Source organism: Pholcus phalangioides, unplaced genomic scaffold, assembly GCF_987345545.1.
Source record: "Pholcus phalangioides strain wild (caught in Gottingen) unplaced genomic scaffold, Ppha-v1.0 ptg000017l_1, whole genome shotgun sequence".
In the NCBI taxonomy this organism is placed as follows: Eukaryota; Metazoa; Arthropoda; class Arachnida; order Araneae; family Pholcidae; genus Pholcus; species Pholcus phalangioides.
In genome coordinates, this window is record NW_028301610.1 from 7,537,662 (window position 1) to 7,557,630 (window position 19,969).

The window sequence follows — 19,969 nt, forward strand, 5'->3', positions numbered from 1 at the left end:
TTTTTGCCAAAATGCTGCAATTTGTTTACCTTCACTACCAATTAAAATTTCAATAAGGAAGGTGCATACAGCGCATGCATGTTTACTGTGTGAGCGATCATTATTTTACATTGTAGTTTTAATCTGATTACATGTTGATCAATAAAACAACACTATTTTTTGAACTTTCAATGAAACTGTTACATGTAAAAAGTTTCAATGAAGGATGTAAAAACGGTAGCTTGACGAAGGTGTGACTGGTGAAAACAGTAAAATAATGATTAAATCAGAAACTTTCAAAGTTATTATGTTATGAATTGACATATTCAAAATAATTTTTGGTTTCAGATTTTTTATACTGACTAACTACACTTGTCAATACTGATTTTGCTTTAAAAAAATTTGGTGATTTTAGGGTGCTTTTGGGGCACTGATTCCAAATCTGACATTGGTTTTATCAGACCGGCTCCAATTTTTGAGTTAAAGTAAAAGTTGAATATCAACGGTAATACCATAAGCCAGGTGCAGATGTATGGGGAGGAGGGCTGATCAGTATGATCACCCCCCAAGCAAAATGCAATAATTCATGAAATTTTTGAAACTTTTATAAGATAATATTCTGGAGAACAAACAAAAAATCAGGACTATTCAGGAAAATATAAGAGAAAATGAAGGAGATGTATGGTTTCACAGTGTATAACTCATTTAATTAATTAATTTTTTAAAATCTCCCCCACCAACAACGAGCTCTGGATCCGTTCATGCCACAAGCAGCATACAAATCACACTGAAACTGCAAATTGTAAATCATTAATAAACTTAATATCAATACATAAAAATTACTGATGCCCAGTAATGATGTGTTGAATTAAACTGTGAAAGTAAATAAAAATTTCCATGCAAAAATTGGTGGGTGCAGACTATATTGAAATATTGATATGTATTATCTCAGAAACTAGAGCTGATTCGGCAAACACAACCCGTTTTGAAATCAGCAGTCCCAATATATCCTAAAACCATTGAAATTTCCTTTGGGAATATGAAAATGTTTTTTTCTGGACTAAAGTTTGGCTATTTTAACCTACTCACAAACATTTAGTTTTATGGTAGTTATTATAGCCAGTGTATTATTCGAAAAAGTAATTTTGAAGAAAAACTTCATCCCTCTCAAATATTTTTAAGGGTAGTTCAGCATATAATATTCTTATATGCTGAATGCCATCAACTTAGAAATTATAACCAAAAATAAAATAAAATAGACTCAGTACTTTCTGGAGAACTAGAGATGCAAAATTCTCGAGAATAATCTTTAGGAGATTCTCATCAAGGATTATAATAGAAATTCCTCCAGAGAATATTCAAGAATATTCTATTATAATTAACTTGAGTTTTCTTATAAGTTCTTGATGAGAATATTCTCCCGTTATTTGTAATATATATATATAGTTACATATAATATCCTTGAGAATATTCTCTGGAAGGACTACTTTTATAAATTACTGGGGAATATTATTGAAACGTAAATATTATTAACTTAAGAATTATTCTCAAGTTATTAATAATAGTCCTTTCAGAGAATATTCTCCAGTTATACAAGTCCTTCCATAGAGTATTCCCAAGAATATATGTGATAATATGTATTATAATAAATCCTCTATAAATAACTTGAGAATAAGTCTCATTATTTTCGATAAGAATATTCTCTAGTAATTTACAATAGTCCTTCGAGAGAATATTCTATGTCCCTGTCACACAAGAGGACAGGAATAATAAAGTTTGTAGCCCTCAATATTAAAGTTTGAAAGCAAGAAAATGAAACCAACATGGCTGAATTGCACAACTTATACAGAAATGTGTGGGATACAGAATGTAAGTGTATGTACATTGAAGAAAACAACAGTTCTGTATCTTCTTAGAATAAAGGTGATTGCATGATAATAATTATGGGTCAGATTACAAAACTGAAAACACTTTTCCGTACTTGTTTTTCACAAGGAATCATGTATGTAATTATTGGGTGGTCGATAGTTACCACCCTGTATAATACACTGCCCTTAAAAAAGATTATGGTGGTCGTATCTAAGTATGGATAGCTTCTATATATATATAGATTTATCTCACTATGTTTATAATACTTTTTAAACGTGTCAATCATGTTAGAAGTCATGACCTCCTGGAGTTAAGTTACGCTATTTATTGACAATCCTAATAGAGAAAAACTCCCTGCGACACCACAACTTTCTTTCAAACCAAGCACAACTCTAGTCTATTGCCACGAGCAATTTACTACAGAGTGAACTGTACTGGAAGTGAGTGGTGTACCTAACAGTCTGAGTGCTTATATAGCATTGTGTCTGATTTTTCAGTGCTGACATCTATATTTCAGAAGTGAAGTGTGATGATTGAATATTTGTGCGGTTGTCTTATGAATCTGGCAACACCAGAAAACAAGCAGTATTATGTTGTATGAAGGTGACACCACTTCAAAAAATAACAAGCCGGGAATGGGTTGTGTAAATATTATTCCATAATAAAATAGTTAAGAGTTATCGTTCAGCTCATGATTCACAAAGAGAAACGGCTCATAAAATACAATGAAGTTGGCGACGAGTGAAAGAAATCGGAAATGGCAGACATCGACGATCTAATAACTGTTTTAAATAATTTCGTCTCGAAGCTAAACGAAACCCCCTCCAGCACCTTCAACTGGCACCAATGTGAAAACACTTCTTCAGTCACAATCGATCTCATTTGGATGCTATGGCGAAGCTAACGAAATATTTGGTGAATCATGTACAAAGACCCAAAAACTACTTCCAGCTCAGAGGACTCATGGATTAAACAGCAGACGTCGCAGAAGCCAAGAAAATAGTGCTAATCAACTGTCTTGGATCCAAGTATTGTCATCTGCTTTCCCGTCTCACTGCACCAGATCTCCCTTCAAATACGCACAAAGTTACAATGCCAAAGCCAAGAAAATAGTGTTAACCAACTGTCTCGGATCCAAGTATTATCATCTGCTTTCCCGTCTCACAGCACCAGATCTCCCTTCATCAAAGACGTACAACGACCTGCTAAAAATCTTGAAAGATAGTCTCTACAAAAGGGTAAACATCCTGATGGAGCAACACAAGTTTCTTTGCCACACACAACACCCAGGTAAGCCGATTTCGAATTATATCGCTACAATCAAAAAACAGCCAAATTCAAATCTAGTTGGGAAAATGCAGAGTGCTCAAAATCTGTCATCAACCTGATGCTACGTGCTCAATTTATACGTGGATTACGGGATGCCAAAATCCACGAAAGGACTACAACAAGCTGAACTGACGTTCGACGAAACACTCAAAGTTGCATTAGCAATTGAAGCTTCGAAAATCGAAAATAAAGAGCTCTATAAGAGTAATTACAGTTCCAGCATGAATAAAATTGCACAATGCAATAACAGCGGGAATTTGTGACGAAAATCGACTTTGCATCGACGCGACAGATCGGGAAGTTGGAAGCAAAACCTCAACTTGAGTCAAATAGGGTTAGACAACGTGTCTCCATTGCACAAAAAGCAACCACCAGACTCAAAAATGTCGAGTGAAACACAAGCTCTCATGCCAGATTTGCTTCAAAAAAATGTCATATCAGTAGAGTATGTATTACAGAGCTTCTGAAATGGAAAAATAAAAGCGGATCTGAAGGAAATGGTGTTCAATATGTGGAAAATCCAAATCACTTTCAAGTAAGCCAAATTGTTGATATATGCACTAACACTGCTGAAAAAGATGATAGAATACTTGCAGTCACTCAATTAAATGGAAAAAATTGTCGTTTCAAATGTGACTCTGGTAGTCATATGAGCATCATGAACATAAGTGAAGTGACTACAGGCACTTAAACCTAAATCTTCCAATCCTGAAAACAAATATATTTTTCCGAAGTTATACAGGTGAAATTTTCAGACCCATCGGATACGTCAAAGTGACTGTATGCTACAATGCTAAATCCAGTGAAGAAGAATTATACCTTGTAAATTTGAAGAGAGAACCTATCCTTGGTCTAAACTGAATGCATATAAATTGGATATCAACATAAATAACATTCATGATTCCACAAGTGTCAAGCATATACCTGTGTGTGCTGTAAAAAGATCTGTTCCTAGTATTGTCAATGAATACTGACATCTCAATACTCTAATCATTCAGAATGGGAAACTCCACTTGTCATCGTGAAAAAATCTGATGGTTCTGTAAGACTGTGCTGTGCACGCATATACCTGTGTGTGTGCTGTGAAAAGATCTGTTCCTAGTATTGTCAATGAATACTGACATCTCAATACTCTAATCATTCAGAATGGGAAACTCCACTTGTCATCGTGAAAAAATCTGATGGTTCTGTAAGACTGTGCTGATTACAAGGTGACTAAACAACCAACTTCATGATGCCAGACACCCAAGACTGAAGACATTCAACAAGCTACGTGGTGGATCATATTTCAGCACCTTGGACATCCACAAAGCATATTTGCATTTAGCAGTCGATGAAGACAGTACAAAAGTTCAAACGATCTTTACACATAGAGGTACCTATTTGGCAAAAAGATTGTTTTTTTGGTATTAAAATGGCACCAAACAAATTTCATTCTTTCATGGATCAGTTTGTTCAAGATTTAGATGAAGTAACTGCATATTTTGATGATTTAACTATACAAGGCAAGACTCATGAGGAATGCACACACTTGATGAATGTTCTAGATAAATTACGAAATTATATAATTTGCATGTAAATAAATATCAACAAATGTAAATTTTTTGAAAAAAGTGTAGAATACCTTGGAAATGTCATAACTTCTAAAGGACTGAACAAATCTCCAGCTAAGATTCAAGCTATTCAAGAAGCACCAAGACCAAAAAATGTTGACGAATGAGACAATTTTTGGGCTTAGTTATGTATTACTCGAAATTCTTCAAGAGTGCATCAAAGTTACTTCACCCACTAAACAATCTTCTCAGGAAAAGTATTCCCTTCAACTGGACAGCTAATTGTGAAGCAGCATGGATAAAAATCAAGCCTGAAATTGCTAGTGACCAAGTCCTCATACCATTTACTCCAGAACTTCCAGTGACTTTGACTACTGATGCTAGTAGTCCACATGGTCTATCCAGCATATTATCGCATATTATGCTTGATGCAAGTGAACATCCAATAGCATTCACTTCAAGATCACTAACAGCTGCCGAGAAAAATTACAGCCAGCTCGATTAAGATGCTACAGCTATTACCATTAACATAAACTTTTATGTGAAGCGCCGGGGCTTATATGATGCTACAGCTGTATATTGGGCATGCTATGATTACATCTTCGGTCGAAAATTCACATTGGTAGTGGACAATAAACCTATGATGACTCTCTTGCATCCAGAGAAAAACTTCAAGCATTGTGAGCTACAAGAATGTTGCGGTATGCACATTTCCTTTCCAACTTCGACTATGACATCAAACATCGAAAATCATCTGAACATGCAAACGTAGACTATTTGTCGAGAACTCTCTTGCCACTGACAGATGTACAAGTCAACACTGTTGATGATGAATATATCCTGCAAGCATCAGTGATCAGACGCATATCCATAGACACAATTACTTCTGAAGAAATCCAAAAAGAAACAGAATTGGATGATCTTTATGGACTGAAGAAAAAAATGTGATGGAAGGAACTTTATATGACCCAGAAATAACATTACAGGATGTAATTCTACTTCGTGGACAGCATGTAATAATACCTAAGGCACTTCAACCAACCATCCTTCAAGAACTACACTCAACTCATTGCGGAATTGTGAAGATGAAAGCACTTGCTTGAAGTTACTGCTATTGGAAGAATATCGACTCTGACAATAGAAAGTCTAGTGAAAAGTTGCAAGAACTGTTATGATGTCAAGAAAACCCCCCAGAAAGTTCCAGTGCACAATTGGGAAAGTCCAACAAGAAATTAGCAACGTGTTCACATGGACTATGCGGGACCCTTCATGGGACATTTTTTCTTACTTGTCATAGATGCAAAGTCTAAATGGCCAGAAATCTACTACATGAAGAAAGCTCCAGATTCTGCTATTACAATTCATTTCCTGTGAGAAATATTCAGTTGACAACCTACAACTCCTGAGTCATACAAGAACAAAGCAACATAGCCAGTCTTCGACAAATTTTTCAAAGAAGGAGATAGAGGAGTCAAGGAATTATACTCATTCAGGCCTATGGAAGTATGGAACCGTTATTCAACGATTGGGTCATGATCATTACCTAGTTGAACTCGATGATGGATACATTATCAAGAGACATTTTGAATAGCTTCCACAGTGTGAAGTAAATTGACAGTCTTCTCCTATTCCTATGAGACACTTCCCTCGGAAGAAATGTCACTTTTATTGAGTAAGTCAACGGGAGATTCCTGCAATTTTCCAACACAAGACTTCATTTATGGTAGATTTCTTCTACTGAAAGAGCAAACTTCAAGTGCAACTCCTCGATCAACAAGAACTATTTTTCCTCCAGCTCAGACTATTCAACTGAGACGCTCAACATGCTACAGAAAATCATTTCGAAGATTCAACTTGTGACCGTTCATTACCAAGTGTTGATTCTTGAGTATAACTTTTGATTGTATCATTAATCATCTCTTAATTTAGTGTGGGAGAATTGTTATGTATCTGGCAACACCAGAAAATAAGCAGTATTATGTTGTACAAAAGTGGCAACACTTAAAAAAATAACAGGCTGGGAATGGGTTGTAAATATTATTCCATAATAAAATAGTTAAGAGTTATCGTTCAGCTCATGATTCACAAACATAAACGGCTCATAAAATACAATAAACATTATAGGCTTGTGGCTCTTCGTGGCGAGCCTTTTCAATGGGGAGATCGGCTTGCATCAGCCTCGAAGTTGAAACCACAGAAAATCAACTTCAACTCACCACCACTGTGGCAACGGTAGGATTTGAACCTGTGTCCTAGTGATGCGAGTCTGACACCACAACCTGGAATTGTCCCTAACTAAACGATACTGGTTTCCACTGGTTGAAGCAGTCAATTGACGGTATATAAATAACTCATGGCCAATCCTAAAATATACATCCAGCTGCAAGGCTAAAATATTATACAAAGCCAAATCCTTGCTATTCTCAAATCAGAATACTGGGCAGAAAAAAATGGGTTAAGTACTAGCTTCAACATCTAACAAACGGCCACATATAAAGTAAGATCCATGAAAAAAAAATTTATCACTTGCATTCATACAATGTCATACAGAAAAATGTTCTAGTGAAAAACTAACAAATAGCTAAACTATCACAGGACTTGACAAGCGCCAAATTGCCATGACAACTACAAAATCTGTATTGACGCCTGAAATTTTTATGTGTAATGATGAAAATCTGAGTCTAAGAAAAATTTGGAACATGTGTAACCATTTCCATCAACATGGGGGAAGGTCACCTAGTCCCAGAAAAGCCTAAAATTATTCTGGCCACTTTTCTAAAAAGAAAAAGGGAAAAAAAATTCTTTCCTCCTAGAAAATTTATCTGTAGTCTAATTTATTTTTCGACTGTCTTTGTCAATGCCTGTACTATCGTACTCTAAAGTTGGTCTCATGAGTTAAGAATCACTCTGTGTATTACTGTGTATGAACACATTAAAATAATAAACAAATTCAATAATCTCAATTCAAAAAATAGTCGAATATCTCCAAAACACCAACAAAGGCTGTAGTTGCTAAAAACAATATTTTCACAGACAAAAATGTAGCAATAAAAAAGGAACTGAAATATTTATGCCAGGATCTGATAGAGCTGAAGCGTAATATTCACGACGCATGAACATAAAAGTTTCAAATATACCTGAATCGGAAAATGAAAATATACATCAAATTCTGGCAAAAATTGATGACTTCGCAAACACAAATATCGTCGATAATAAAATAGCCATTTATAGAGTACCCACTTTCAACAAAGACAGACCTAAACCTATAATTGTTCAGCTTACATCCAAAATCACCCAAGATAACGTATTAAAGAAACTGAAAGATCAAGATCCCAAAATCAATGCCTCTGAGCTAAACACTAGATTTCTAGACACCCTGGTGTACTTCAATGAACATCTTACACCAGAACTGAAAAAAAAAATTTTGTTGCGTGAAAATTCAAGTTTCATCATAATTTCAAATACTGTATTTGAAAAAATATTTTTAAATGATTTAACTGTTCCCTATCCTACCCTTTTAAAATTAAATTTTGATCACTATTCTGTCTCTAAACCCACTGAGAAGCCCTGTCTATAATACAACTAGATATAGTCATCCCATTTATCTAATTATAAATATAAATGGTTGATTAACGCAGATTTATATGTAGAATATAAATATCTTACATTGGCTGTAACTCAATTCAAAATAGCTTCAAGTATGTTACACACCAGAATAAAAAATTCAAAAATAACTGGATGATGAAATTTTTATATTGATCAAAAGAAAAAAAAAACTATATAAAAGACTGAAAAGATATGACATGACCAAGTATATGAAACAGCCTACCACTGTTTCGCTAATACTTTGAAATGGAAAATCATAAATACCAAAAATGAATACCACAAAAATTGATTTTTCGAATGTAATATAAACTGGCAAAAATGGTCGTTTGTGAATAAAATTATTAATAAAAATCAAACTCAAGTATTGCCAGCTTTCTCGGATGTTCAAATATTAATGATCAATTCTACATTTCAAAAAACATTAACTGTAATAATTCCGATCACAATAGCGATGACGTATATAAAAATTATTTATGCTCAACCATGAATTTTTTTGCTTTGCATGATGTGGATGGCAACGAAATCATAAATACCTTGATGTCATTTCCCAAGAAATTTAAATCTGATTACGATGGAAATTCAATTTTCTATGCAAAGAATATGGATTTTCTGATTAAATTTATCAATTCATCATATTCAGAAAGAAAATTTTCCCAAATCCCTAAAACGAGCAACTATCACTATTTATAAATCTGGCATGAAAAATACTCTCTCAAATTATCATCCAATTTCAATATTATTGATTTTCTCCAGAATGATTGAAAAAAATCTTATCCTGAATCTATAAATTTCTACAATACACATAAACTTTTTTGCAGAAAACAAATATGGCTTTATAAAAAATGAAGAATCGTAAATGCTTTGTTAAACTTCTCAAAATTTACACACAGTAGTATTGATAAGAATAGATACTGTTATTTTTTTAGATATTTCCAAAGCATTTTATAATGTGAATTATTCCATATTAATTAATTAACTTGATCCATGTTCAATTAGAGGAAATACACTGAATTGGTTCATCTCCTATCTTCATAATCGTCAGCATAGAGTTGAAGTACAGAATCAATCAAGTAATTATACTACAATAAACAGACATCTCTCACTCAGGGATCAAATTTGGCCCCATTACTTTTCATAATTTTTATAAATGATTTCTACAAATTAAACATTTGTGGAACCATGATAACATATGCAGATGATTCGGTACTATTGCATTCTTTCAAACGACATTAATACATTAACAGCTCAGAAAATTAGTCCAATTTCAATATTATCGATTTTCTCCAGAATCAACCCAGACCGTTTAATTAGAAAATAGTTTGTTGCAAATGATATAACCCTAAATCTTGCTAAAACTAAATATATTCATTTTAATTTAATTAACACTGAAATTGATCTAAACTTGAAATTCTACAGTCCATCCTGTTCTATAAACCGAGATTGCTCTTGTAGTAAAATACTTAAAGTCAAAGTAATTAAATACCTGGGTCTCCATATCAATCAAAATTTAAAATGGAAAACACATGCTGATGAAATTTCAAAGAAACTCCAATTTACTGTATATAAACTTTATCTTAAACACAAAGTTACAACCAAGTTCTTGAATGATTTATATTATGCACTGTTTTATTCTGCTATATAAACTATAGTATAATAATCTGGGGTGGGGACTATAAAACAAATTTGCAATCAATTGTGTGAATTCAAACTACTGGGTGGGCAAAAAGTTAATAGAAACTTTAAAAATTCATAAAAACCGGAAAAATAACTGAAATAAAGTTTGCAGGGTTAGCATCGCTAGGTCACGGGAATTTTTTAAGACGAAAAAAAAAGCAGATAAATGGTGTTGATGTACACAAGTCAAAGAAAAGATACACAAATAACAAAAACAGAAAGCCTCCAAATCCTTTATTACAACAGTATGTGTTCCACATGACCACCACCACAGGGGGAATAACACATTGCAGGCGAGTCACAAATTCAGCAATGGCAGAGTGCAGCAGGTCCACATACATGGTTTACAATAGTAAACTGATTGTGGATTATGAGCGCAAGTTCTTATAACCATCTCATTTGCATATTTTCACTGAAGTCACACACACTAGCGCCACCTATAGGCTGGTTTTTGTTATTTTTCCTGCCTTAAAAAATTCCAGTGACCTAGCAATGTTATGACCTAATGGCCTAGCTAACCTTGCAAATCGTTTTTTATTTTGGTTATTTTTTTGGTTTTTATTCTTTTTTAAAGTTTCTACAAACTTTTCCCACCCTGTAGATGTTTCAAAACCATGAATACTGTTAGTCCTCATACTTCAATATACAAAACCTTAAACTTATTACCTTTTAGATATAATGTTATATACCGAATTCTCCTCACTCTATACCAGGATAAATCATTACGTGCAGCAAATAATGTACCATTGCGACAACCAACTGAAATTTTTACTCTGTACCGCACTGTCGAAAAGAAATTTTTCGGAAACATTTCCACTACTTAGCTCCTAAACTTTACAATACATTACCTTTAGAAATTCAAAATTTACCTATCTACACAAAATTCAAAAAAGCTATTTTCAAATTAATCTTATTAATAGACAAATATTGACTTATATTTTCATATCTAATAGCGAAATTCTTATTACTTTTATACCTGCATGTGCATTAATTCTATCTAACTCAGAATCAGATATTAAATTTATTTGAATGTATTATATGAGAATTGTATTTGAATATAATGAATACATTTGTAATTGTATATGTAATTAAAAATTTGTATATTTATAATTATTATTTATACTGTTTGATGCATGTATGTATTTTCTGTAACGCATTTAGCATCTACTCTTTCCCTCTAATTATAGTTTGATCATAAAAAAATTGTCTACAGTCGACTGTACAGGCCCCGGAATCTTGTAGACTAATAATATATTATACATTGTAATTCATGACATATCTTGAACTGGAATAAAACTGAAATTGGAAAAAAAATACAATGTTGTTAGAAGTAATAAATACTAACATGCAGTCTGTAACTGGAGTAGATGATTTTCCTCTATCTGTGCCAATACCCACAGGAATACTTCTCAGCAAATTGTAAAATGGACAGCATGCAATGAGAGCCTGTAGGGTCTTTAGTTCAGAATTAAGTAAAGAATAACTGGAATTCCAGTAACTTGATCAACAGGATATAGGATATTTAAATTTGATAAACTTAACTGTAGCATTTCATGTAAAATGCTACAGTTAAGTTTATCAAATTACACAAATAAAACATTTGAAATGAAAACATGATTCAAATACTATTGATCCAAGAATACAAACACTAAAAATAAAGGTAAGAATCAATTAGAGATGCAAAATTCTCAAGAATAATCTTCAGGAGAATATTTGAGAATATTCTCTGGAAGGACTACTATTATAAATAACTTAGAATATTCATTAGGGATACGTAAATTTTGCAAAAAAAAAAAAAATTAAATATCATAAATTTCGCATTTATTCACAAAAAAAATCAGGTCAATAATTTTGTATTTGTGTGTTCACAAATTTTTTTTTATTTTCTCACAAAAAATAAAAATTTAAAATATATTTTAAAAAATAGCATATCGTAGGCCCTCGGCTAAAATAATTTTTCTGAGGCCGTCCTCCACCTACCATGCTAGAAATGCTTACTCTCGATAATTTGAACCAGATCTCATTTTCATGATTCATATACAGGTTGTCTTACCTTCGAGTGCACGGTTGATTAAATTATTCTGTGATATTTTCGTAGTCCAAAAAATGTGCGATTCTGATCACATCACCATTTTTTGATTTATTGTTGTTGCCAATTTTGTTTTGTGAAAGTTTCTATAAAAATATATTGTCATTTCTTTATGCAAATTGGATATTGTATTTTCCTATTGGTCGTGCACTGATGTATATTTCTTTCAGATGGTCGGTCCCTGGAGTTGGATCGTGCTGTACTTCCTTTTTTATGTATAATATCCGGAGTCACGATCGACCCTTTGCTTTTCATTTCATCGCACTCTCTCTCAGTTCAGCGTACATCACTTAAGGTGAAGGTGGTCGCCTTTTGGTGAACTGTCTACAGTCTCACTGGTGCTCGGCACGTCGCCAGCTGGTTCCAAATCTTATCATGCCTCCTCTCTAGTCATCGGTTGTCATAGTTCGTCCGTCGTTTGGCTTGGCGTCGATCCTTGCTTCCGATCCCGGCCGCCCGATCGTCACCTCGGCTCTAGCCGTTGAGCCTGCAGTTCTTGCCGCCACGTGGAGTCTCAGGACGTGACCTTTGCTTGCTCTTGTCAAGGTCAATGACGTCACGGCTCGTGTAATTCAAGATTGTCAAACTTCTGTCGCCGAACTATATTGATGAATCAACAGACATGCATGGGGATTGGTATGAATTTGAGAAATAATTTTGTGAAAATTTTGTTAATCGTAACCTACGTAATTGCTAAAAGTGTTAATACATTTACTTATGTTAAAACCTGGAAATTCTCTTGAAAACATTTGTCTTTCTCTTAATGTGTATCAATTGCACCGATTTCACCTGATCAGAATCCTGAGTCGTTATGCAGGGATGTCGCAGATCAAATTGTTTTTTAAAATTATCACAGGACCAAACTTTTTTAAGTACTGTATTTAACTTCAAAATATTAGGTAACTAAGTTCATTTTCTCACTTAATTTCTTTGGTTGTTTTGCTGTAAACATGATTATTAGGTGCGTAATGTGCAAAATTATAACATAGTTTGACGTTTAATAGGCTTTTCCTTAACACCTCTGTATTATCCAACATTCTGCCGGCCCGTTTATGCCGGATAAGCGAGACACTACTGTACTCATTTGTCAATTTTTTTCGTAAAAATGCCCTTGAAATTCGAGCCCAAAAGATTTCAAATCTAACCTTACTTCACAAAACATGTGCGAATGGAAGGTTTGATACTTTCAAAATTGTAGATTAGCATAATTTTCCTACGGAACTCGGAAACGAAAGTCAACTGAAACCGTATTTTTAGGAGCTAGAATTTCATTGTCAAAACTTATTTTTAATAAACTTATGCTGGAGTAATCCCCTTCATATTTATTGAGAAAAGCAGCAATATATTATATTCACTCAGATGAACCACACCTTTGAACCACGAATTCTGCCTGGTTAATACAGGTGTCTGGAAGAATTTTGCTGCCAGTAATAGCCTACTTATACAGTGATACTTTTTTTTCTTTTTGGTAGCTTAAATACGCACTGCTCATTTTTCTTGAGTGCAAACAAAAAGTTATTTTCGTCTTGGCCACAACAGAAATTAAATTCTTTAATGAATGCATCACCCACAAGATTCACTTTATGTGCCCAACACTGGTAGTGCATGTCTGGTTCAGCAGCAGCATTGGTGGTCCAACATGTTGTCACCAAGAAGTGTTTTCAATAATTTGAAGCACACAGTCATGTAACGCGCTAAGTCTGATACTAGATCCTTTATTTTCATATTTAGTTGCGTATTCTTTTAAGGTGTCAATTATAGCTTGGAAACACGTGGAAGAATTAACGATAAAATTGAAATTATCAAGATTTTGCAGAAAAGTAATAAAAATTCAAATTTTTGCATTTATTTGTCAAAATTGGCAAATTTTGCATTTACACTGGTGTAAGAAATTAAGAGAATTTGCAGACTTGGTCGATTATCTCTAGAACTACTGTACCGATTTTAATGAAATTTGATATGTACATACATTGATACAAAACAAATAACCATTCAATAATTGTAATACACACGCATGATCGTGAGTAACACTCGTTGGAGTCTGAAGGTATTAAACAGCAGTTGCAGAATAAACAAAAAAATGGGTTAATGGGGGTATGGTCCCCTCTTACAAATATACAGGTCTCGCAGCGTGATTTCATACTTGAAATAAGGCAGTTTATCATTTCCTGTGGCAATTGGTCCCACTCGTTCAGCAACACTGTTTTCATTCCCTGGATGGTTCCCGAGGGGGGTTGCGAGTTGCAATTGCCCTTCCCAGAGCATTCCAGACACGCTCTATAGGAAACAGTTATTTTCCGGATATTATGCTGAGGTGAGGTCGGAAAGAAAAGTCATCACATCTCCGCCGGGACTCGAACCCAGGCCCTCTTGCATACCGTATGCAAGAGGGCCTGGGTTCGAGTCCCGGCGGAGATGTGATGACTTTTCTTTCCGACCTCACCTCAGCATAATATCCGGAAAATAACTGTTTCCTTGATATCTCTGGCTGAGAAAAAAGCCATCTATATCTCTCTAAACCGTCCCACCCGGGGGCCATTTCCTGAAGTTAAGAGAGGCTACTAATGCCTCTACTTCAGCGCCTCACGACACAGTGCGTGAAATTTGGAAGGCAGATTCATGTGTCTCCAGTGGTGTAGATGGTAGCATGCTTGCCCGGTATGCAAGAGGGCCTGGGTTCGAGTCCCGACGGAGACGTGATGACTTTTCTTTCCGACCTCACCTCAGCATAATATCTGGAAAATAACTGTTTCCTTGATATCTCTGGCTGAGAAAAAAGCCATCTATATGCTCTATAGGGTTAAGGTCTGGAGATCTGGCTGGCCAATCCATCCGGCGAATATCCTCACTCTCTAGAAAATCGTCGAGCAGAAGAGCTCTATGTGGCCTCGCGTTATCGTGCATTAACATGAACTCAGGGTCAACTGCACCCCTGAAAAGGCGAACATAGGGCTCCAAGACCTCATCCCTATACCTCACACCAGTCAAAGTGCCTCTTTCAAAGACATGGAGAGATGTGCGGCCATCCAACATGATGCCTGCCCAGACCATTAAACCTCCTCCGCCATAATGGTCGATTTCGTGGACATTGGAGGGTAGGTAGCGGGTCCATGGTTCTCTCCATATGAACGTACAGCGAGAATCGGTGCTTAGGCTGAACCGGGACTCATCAGTGAAGAGAACGGTCGCCCATTGGTCCATACTCCAATCTCTATACTCTCTGCACCATGATAAACGGATTCTCCTGCCCGTAGAAGTGAGCAGGACGCAAACAGCAGGTCTTCTTGCAAACAACCCTCTCTCATGAAGTCTTTTGGAAACAGTCACCCTTGATACACAGGTTCCTGTGGCTGCATACAAGTCACGAGAGAGCTGAGAAGCTGCAGCACTCCTGTTACGCCTCGCTATAATCGACAAATGGCGACCTTCTCTGGCCGTCGTGGCTCTTGGACGACCTTGCCCAGGATTTCTCTCGATGGATCCGGTATCCTGGAACTGTTTCCATAAGTTACACACAACGCTGGGTGTTAAATTGAACTCTCCACAAATCTGAACTTGAGATTTGGCCTGCTTCTAGCCTCCCCACAATTCACCACCTCATTCCATCATCTAAACGTTGGTGGTTACTCATTTTTACTGTTACAATTTGAAACTAACCGATTGCTGCAAAATAACACCAAGAAATTTGCCGAGGTGTGCTAGCGAACGAAATGCGTCTTAACTTACGCGCGCTTATAAAGCCCGTTTCTCTACTGGCTCTGCCTACACACACGTGTACGCTTACGTATTTGTAGTACAAGATTTGCATTTTTTCCTAGAAGCAGTGGTTTTACATTCAGTTGTTCTTTTCATGAAATTTGATAAAATATGCAAATTCTCTTAATTTATTTCACCAGTGTATTTAGTAAATTTCGCATTTATCGCGGTTATTTCGTAAAAACGAAATTTACGTATCCCTAATATTCATCTTATTCTTGATGAGAATATTCTCCTGTTATTTATAATATAAATATATATAATATCCTTGAAAATATTTGCTGGAAGGACTACTTTTAAAAATTACTGGGGAATATTCTTATCAAAAATAATTATTCCTAAGTTGTTTATAGTATAGTCCTTCCAGAGAACATTCTCCTCAATGAGAATATTCTTCAGTTATTTATAATACAGTTGAATCCTGTTATAACGAACTCCAAGAGACCAGAGAAATCACTTCGTTATAAAGGAAATCCAGGTTTTTGCATTGTTCCTATGTAAACTTATCCGAGGGATCAGAAAAGTGTTAGTTAAAATGAGATTCGACTGTAGTAGTAGTAGTCCATATATATTATTAAATGCATTATAGTAAATAATCTCTATAAATAACATGAGAATAATTCTTATTATTTTACGATAAGAATATCCTCTGGTAATTTATAATAGTCGTTTGAAAGAATATATTCTCTGTACCCCATCTCTCTTCCCTTCAAGAAGACAGGGAATATTGAAGTTTGTAGCCCATAATATTAAAGTTTAAAAGCAAGAAAATGAAACTAACATGGCTGAATTGCACAACTTGCAAAGAAATGCAAGTGATACAGAATTTAAGTGTATGCGCATTAAAGAAAACAGCAGTTCTGTATCTTCTTAGAATGAAGGTAATTGTATAAGAATAGATTCCTTTGCCATTTCTGGAAATTTATCTAATTTTAAATAACTTCTCAAGGTTTTAATCTAAAGGTTTCTATAGTCTTTTATAACCAAACTTTTAAAACCTCTCATCATGACCAGGAGAATATTCTCGAACTAAAAGTTGTCAAGAGGGGGTGATTATACCAAAAATTGTTTTGTTGTAAATGTTCAAAAATGCAATGAAAACTGATTTATATTTCATAAAAAAATTGGTAAAACAATTTAAATTATTTAAAAGAAAAATGAATATGCTCGATTATTCTCCAATTTTTACATCCAGAAGAATATTCTCAGAATATTTTCGTTCTCTGAGAATATTCTCAACTCACATCTCTATAATCAATTTAATTTAACACCAAGTTTCTTGACAACTAAGTTCTGCATCAATCCACACCAGGTCATGAAAGGTTCAACTAACGTTCATCATTTTTGGGTGTACATATTATGAAAATTATATAAATAGTGATTGCTTTATTGGTCAACATTTTTCACCTGTAAGTAATAGATGACACTTTTTTGTAAAGCCCTCTAAATATCACCATGTTGGAATGTTTAACGACAGCTCTGATGTGATGCCAAAGGAGTGTGAAGATGATCCGCAGAGATAGTAGAAAAATCTAGGTCTTTTCTGGCCTTTAAAAGGTGGTGCCGCTTTTCAAAAATTATTAAGTTGTTGTGAAATTGTATCAGGAAAACAAGTAATTTGTCTATCATTTTGTCAAGATTTCTGCTTATAAATAGTTGTTTCTGTGAATAAATCTGTGACGTCCTGCAAATTGTTTCATCCTCTGTTCATTTCAAGGACTTGTGTGAGAAATTACCTAGAACAATATCAAAAGAGGTTCAGGCACTTTTATATAACGTGACTGAACTTTGTGTTGAATGAGCTTCTCATGAGAAAGTATGACCATGACTACACATCAAATATTAACTTGTAAGTTGAAGCATTTATAATAAATGTGTTTCAGTTGTAATTTTGATTTATTGCAAGTTCAAATATAAAAACTTATGCAGTAATGTCTGGAGTAATGTGGATTATGATTGATTCACTGTTGCTTGCAACTTTCTAAGAGCAGTGTAAAAATAAAATTTAGGATTTTTAAATTTTTCCATCACATATTTCAGCAGAGCCATCATGAAATCATAATTTTCTGACGAAAAATCAAGAAAACCATTACAATATTGAGAGGATACAGCATTTATGTAGCACCAATTACGTCGATTAATAAGGCCTCGTGGTTGTAAGCAGACGGGAGAGAAATCAATCTGTGACTTTAAGAGATGACCTGCAGGAATATAAAAGATTTTAGTTTTTACAACAAAAATGACTAACTTTACTTGGGTATAAGTAAGTTAAACAATTTAATAACACATCTTCCTAAGGTAGGAACAAAATTTTTTAAGTCATTTATAAAATCTAGAAAAAGGTAAACAATGGATTCTCTCTGCTTATAACATTTTTTTCAAAGTGTCATAAAAAATATTATAAAATGGAAAACACTTTAAACAGGAAATCTTGATGCTAATTTTTTAGAGTTGGGACCACAAAAATATCATACTAAGCACGAAAATATTGTGAGTGGGATAGACTAGTCAAACTTTGATAGCTTAAGTATTTCTTAAAAATATTAGTTGGAGCTCTCTAACATTCAAGGTTATGGAGAAGTTTTGACTCCACAGGGTGGTATATAGACCGCCCAATAATTACACACATGATTCCTTGTGAAAAACTAATAACTTTTTTTTTCTATTTTAGGATCCGACGAATATTTATGTTACGAGATGCTTTGAATTTTTGTAATGTCATTTTTCTAATGGTCAGTTACGGGCCAAACAGTCAATGAAAGTTAATTTTTCCACCAGGAGTGGGTTGCCACTTCTTGAAAATGAATTGAAACATTCAATCCCATTAAAAGCCAAGTTCGGCCTTCTTTCATGATTGGTGCTTTTTCTCTCAATATAGTGTGATAGTATAACCTTGTTATTACGTATAGCTTACATGTTAGCTTTGTCCCCTATGTTGGCAAATTTATCACGAGATTTATAAAGTGTTAGCCAAATTTATTTTTAGCCAAATCAACACTTTTGCCAAAATGTGTCAATTTGTTTACCTTCATTATCAAGTAAAATTTTAGGAAGGAAGTTGCATACAGTGCGTGTATGTTTACTGTGTGAGCGATTGTTATTTTACGTTGTCTATTTAATCAGATTACACGTTGATCAATAAAACAATATTTTTTGGGGGTTTTTGAACTTTCATCGAAACTGTTACACGTATAAAGTTTCAATGAAGGATGTAAAAATGGTAGCTTGACGAAGGTGTAACTGGTGGAAAAATTAAAATAATAATGATTCAATCAGAAACTTTCAATCAAAGTTATGTTATGAAGTGAGACATATTCAAAAGAATTTTTGGTTTTGGTTTTTTTCTATTGATTACACTGTTCAACATTGATTTTGTTCACAACGATATTTCAGTGATTTTAGGGTGCTCTTCGGGCAATGATTCCGTATCTGACATTAGTTTATCAGATTGGCTCTAGTTCTTGAGTTAAAGTGAAAGTTGAATATCAATGGCATAGCTGCCAACTTTTGAAAATGAAAATTCGGGAGATTTTCGTGCAAACCCGTATTTTATGCTAAAACTACTCCCTAATAAATACAATAGGGATTTTTCCAAATAAAACAGGGATTTTCCAAACATAAAAGTTAAAGCGTAGGGAATAAAATCCCTACTCAAAACCTACTCAAGTCAAATTAAAATAGGCATTTTGCACACATGAAGTTAAACCCTTGGGAATGAAATTCCTACGCAAAAAACAAGTGAAATTGGAGGCCAAAACTTCAATGATGTAAAAATAAATATTGTGTTCAATCAAAAACGCTGAGAACAAACATTCTGCGCGAATGACCCCAAAATCATCGGAAGATGAAGGAAAAAAAGCGTCAATTTTCAAAGAACACTGACTAAGACACTTGCTTGATTTTTTTTCATGTTTTTTTCATTTCACATGAGTGATGATGGCAGTCTTTCCATGACCGATGTTTATGTCCGTAACACAACTTGTACACAAAGGAAAAGTCGGCCCTCTTATGGAACGTTTGATGAAAGGAAATTCATCGGAATAAGTATATTTAAAATTGATTAAATATGTTTTTGTTCATCAGTATTCATGTTTTGTTATATCGCACATACGTA

The 19,969-nt window shown here is 34.4% G+C and overlaps 1 protein-coding gene across 6 annotated transcripts in view; it reads right to left on the bottom strand.

Annotated features, from left to right (window-relative positions):
* The window catches only part of LOC149072178 (ubiquitin carboxyl-terminal hydrolase 10-like), a 92,472-nt gene that overhangs the window by 33,558 nt on the left and 38,945 nt on the right, over positions 1-19,969 (bottom strand). For all 6 annotated transcript variants that reach the window (XM_089246075.1, XM_089246076.1, XM_089246077.1 and 3 more), the window contains 2 exons: positions 17,965-18,056; positions 11,356-11,465 (listed from right to left, as the gene is read on the bottom strand). In XM_089246075.1, the coding sequence (XP_089102201.1) occupies positions 11,356-11,465; positions 17,965-18,056 (202 nt within the window). The remainder of the gene's footprint in view (positions 1-11,355; positions 11,466-17,964; positions 18,057-19,969) is intronic.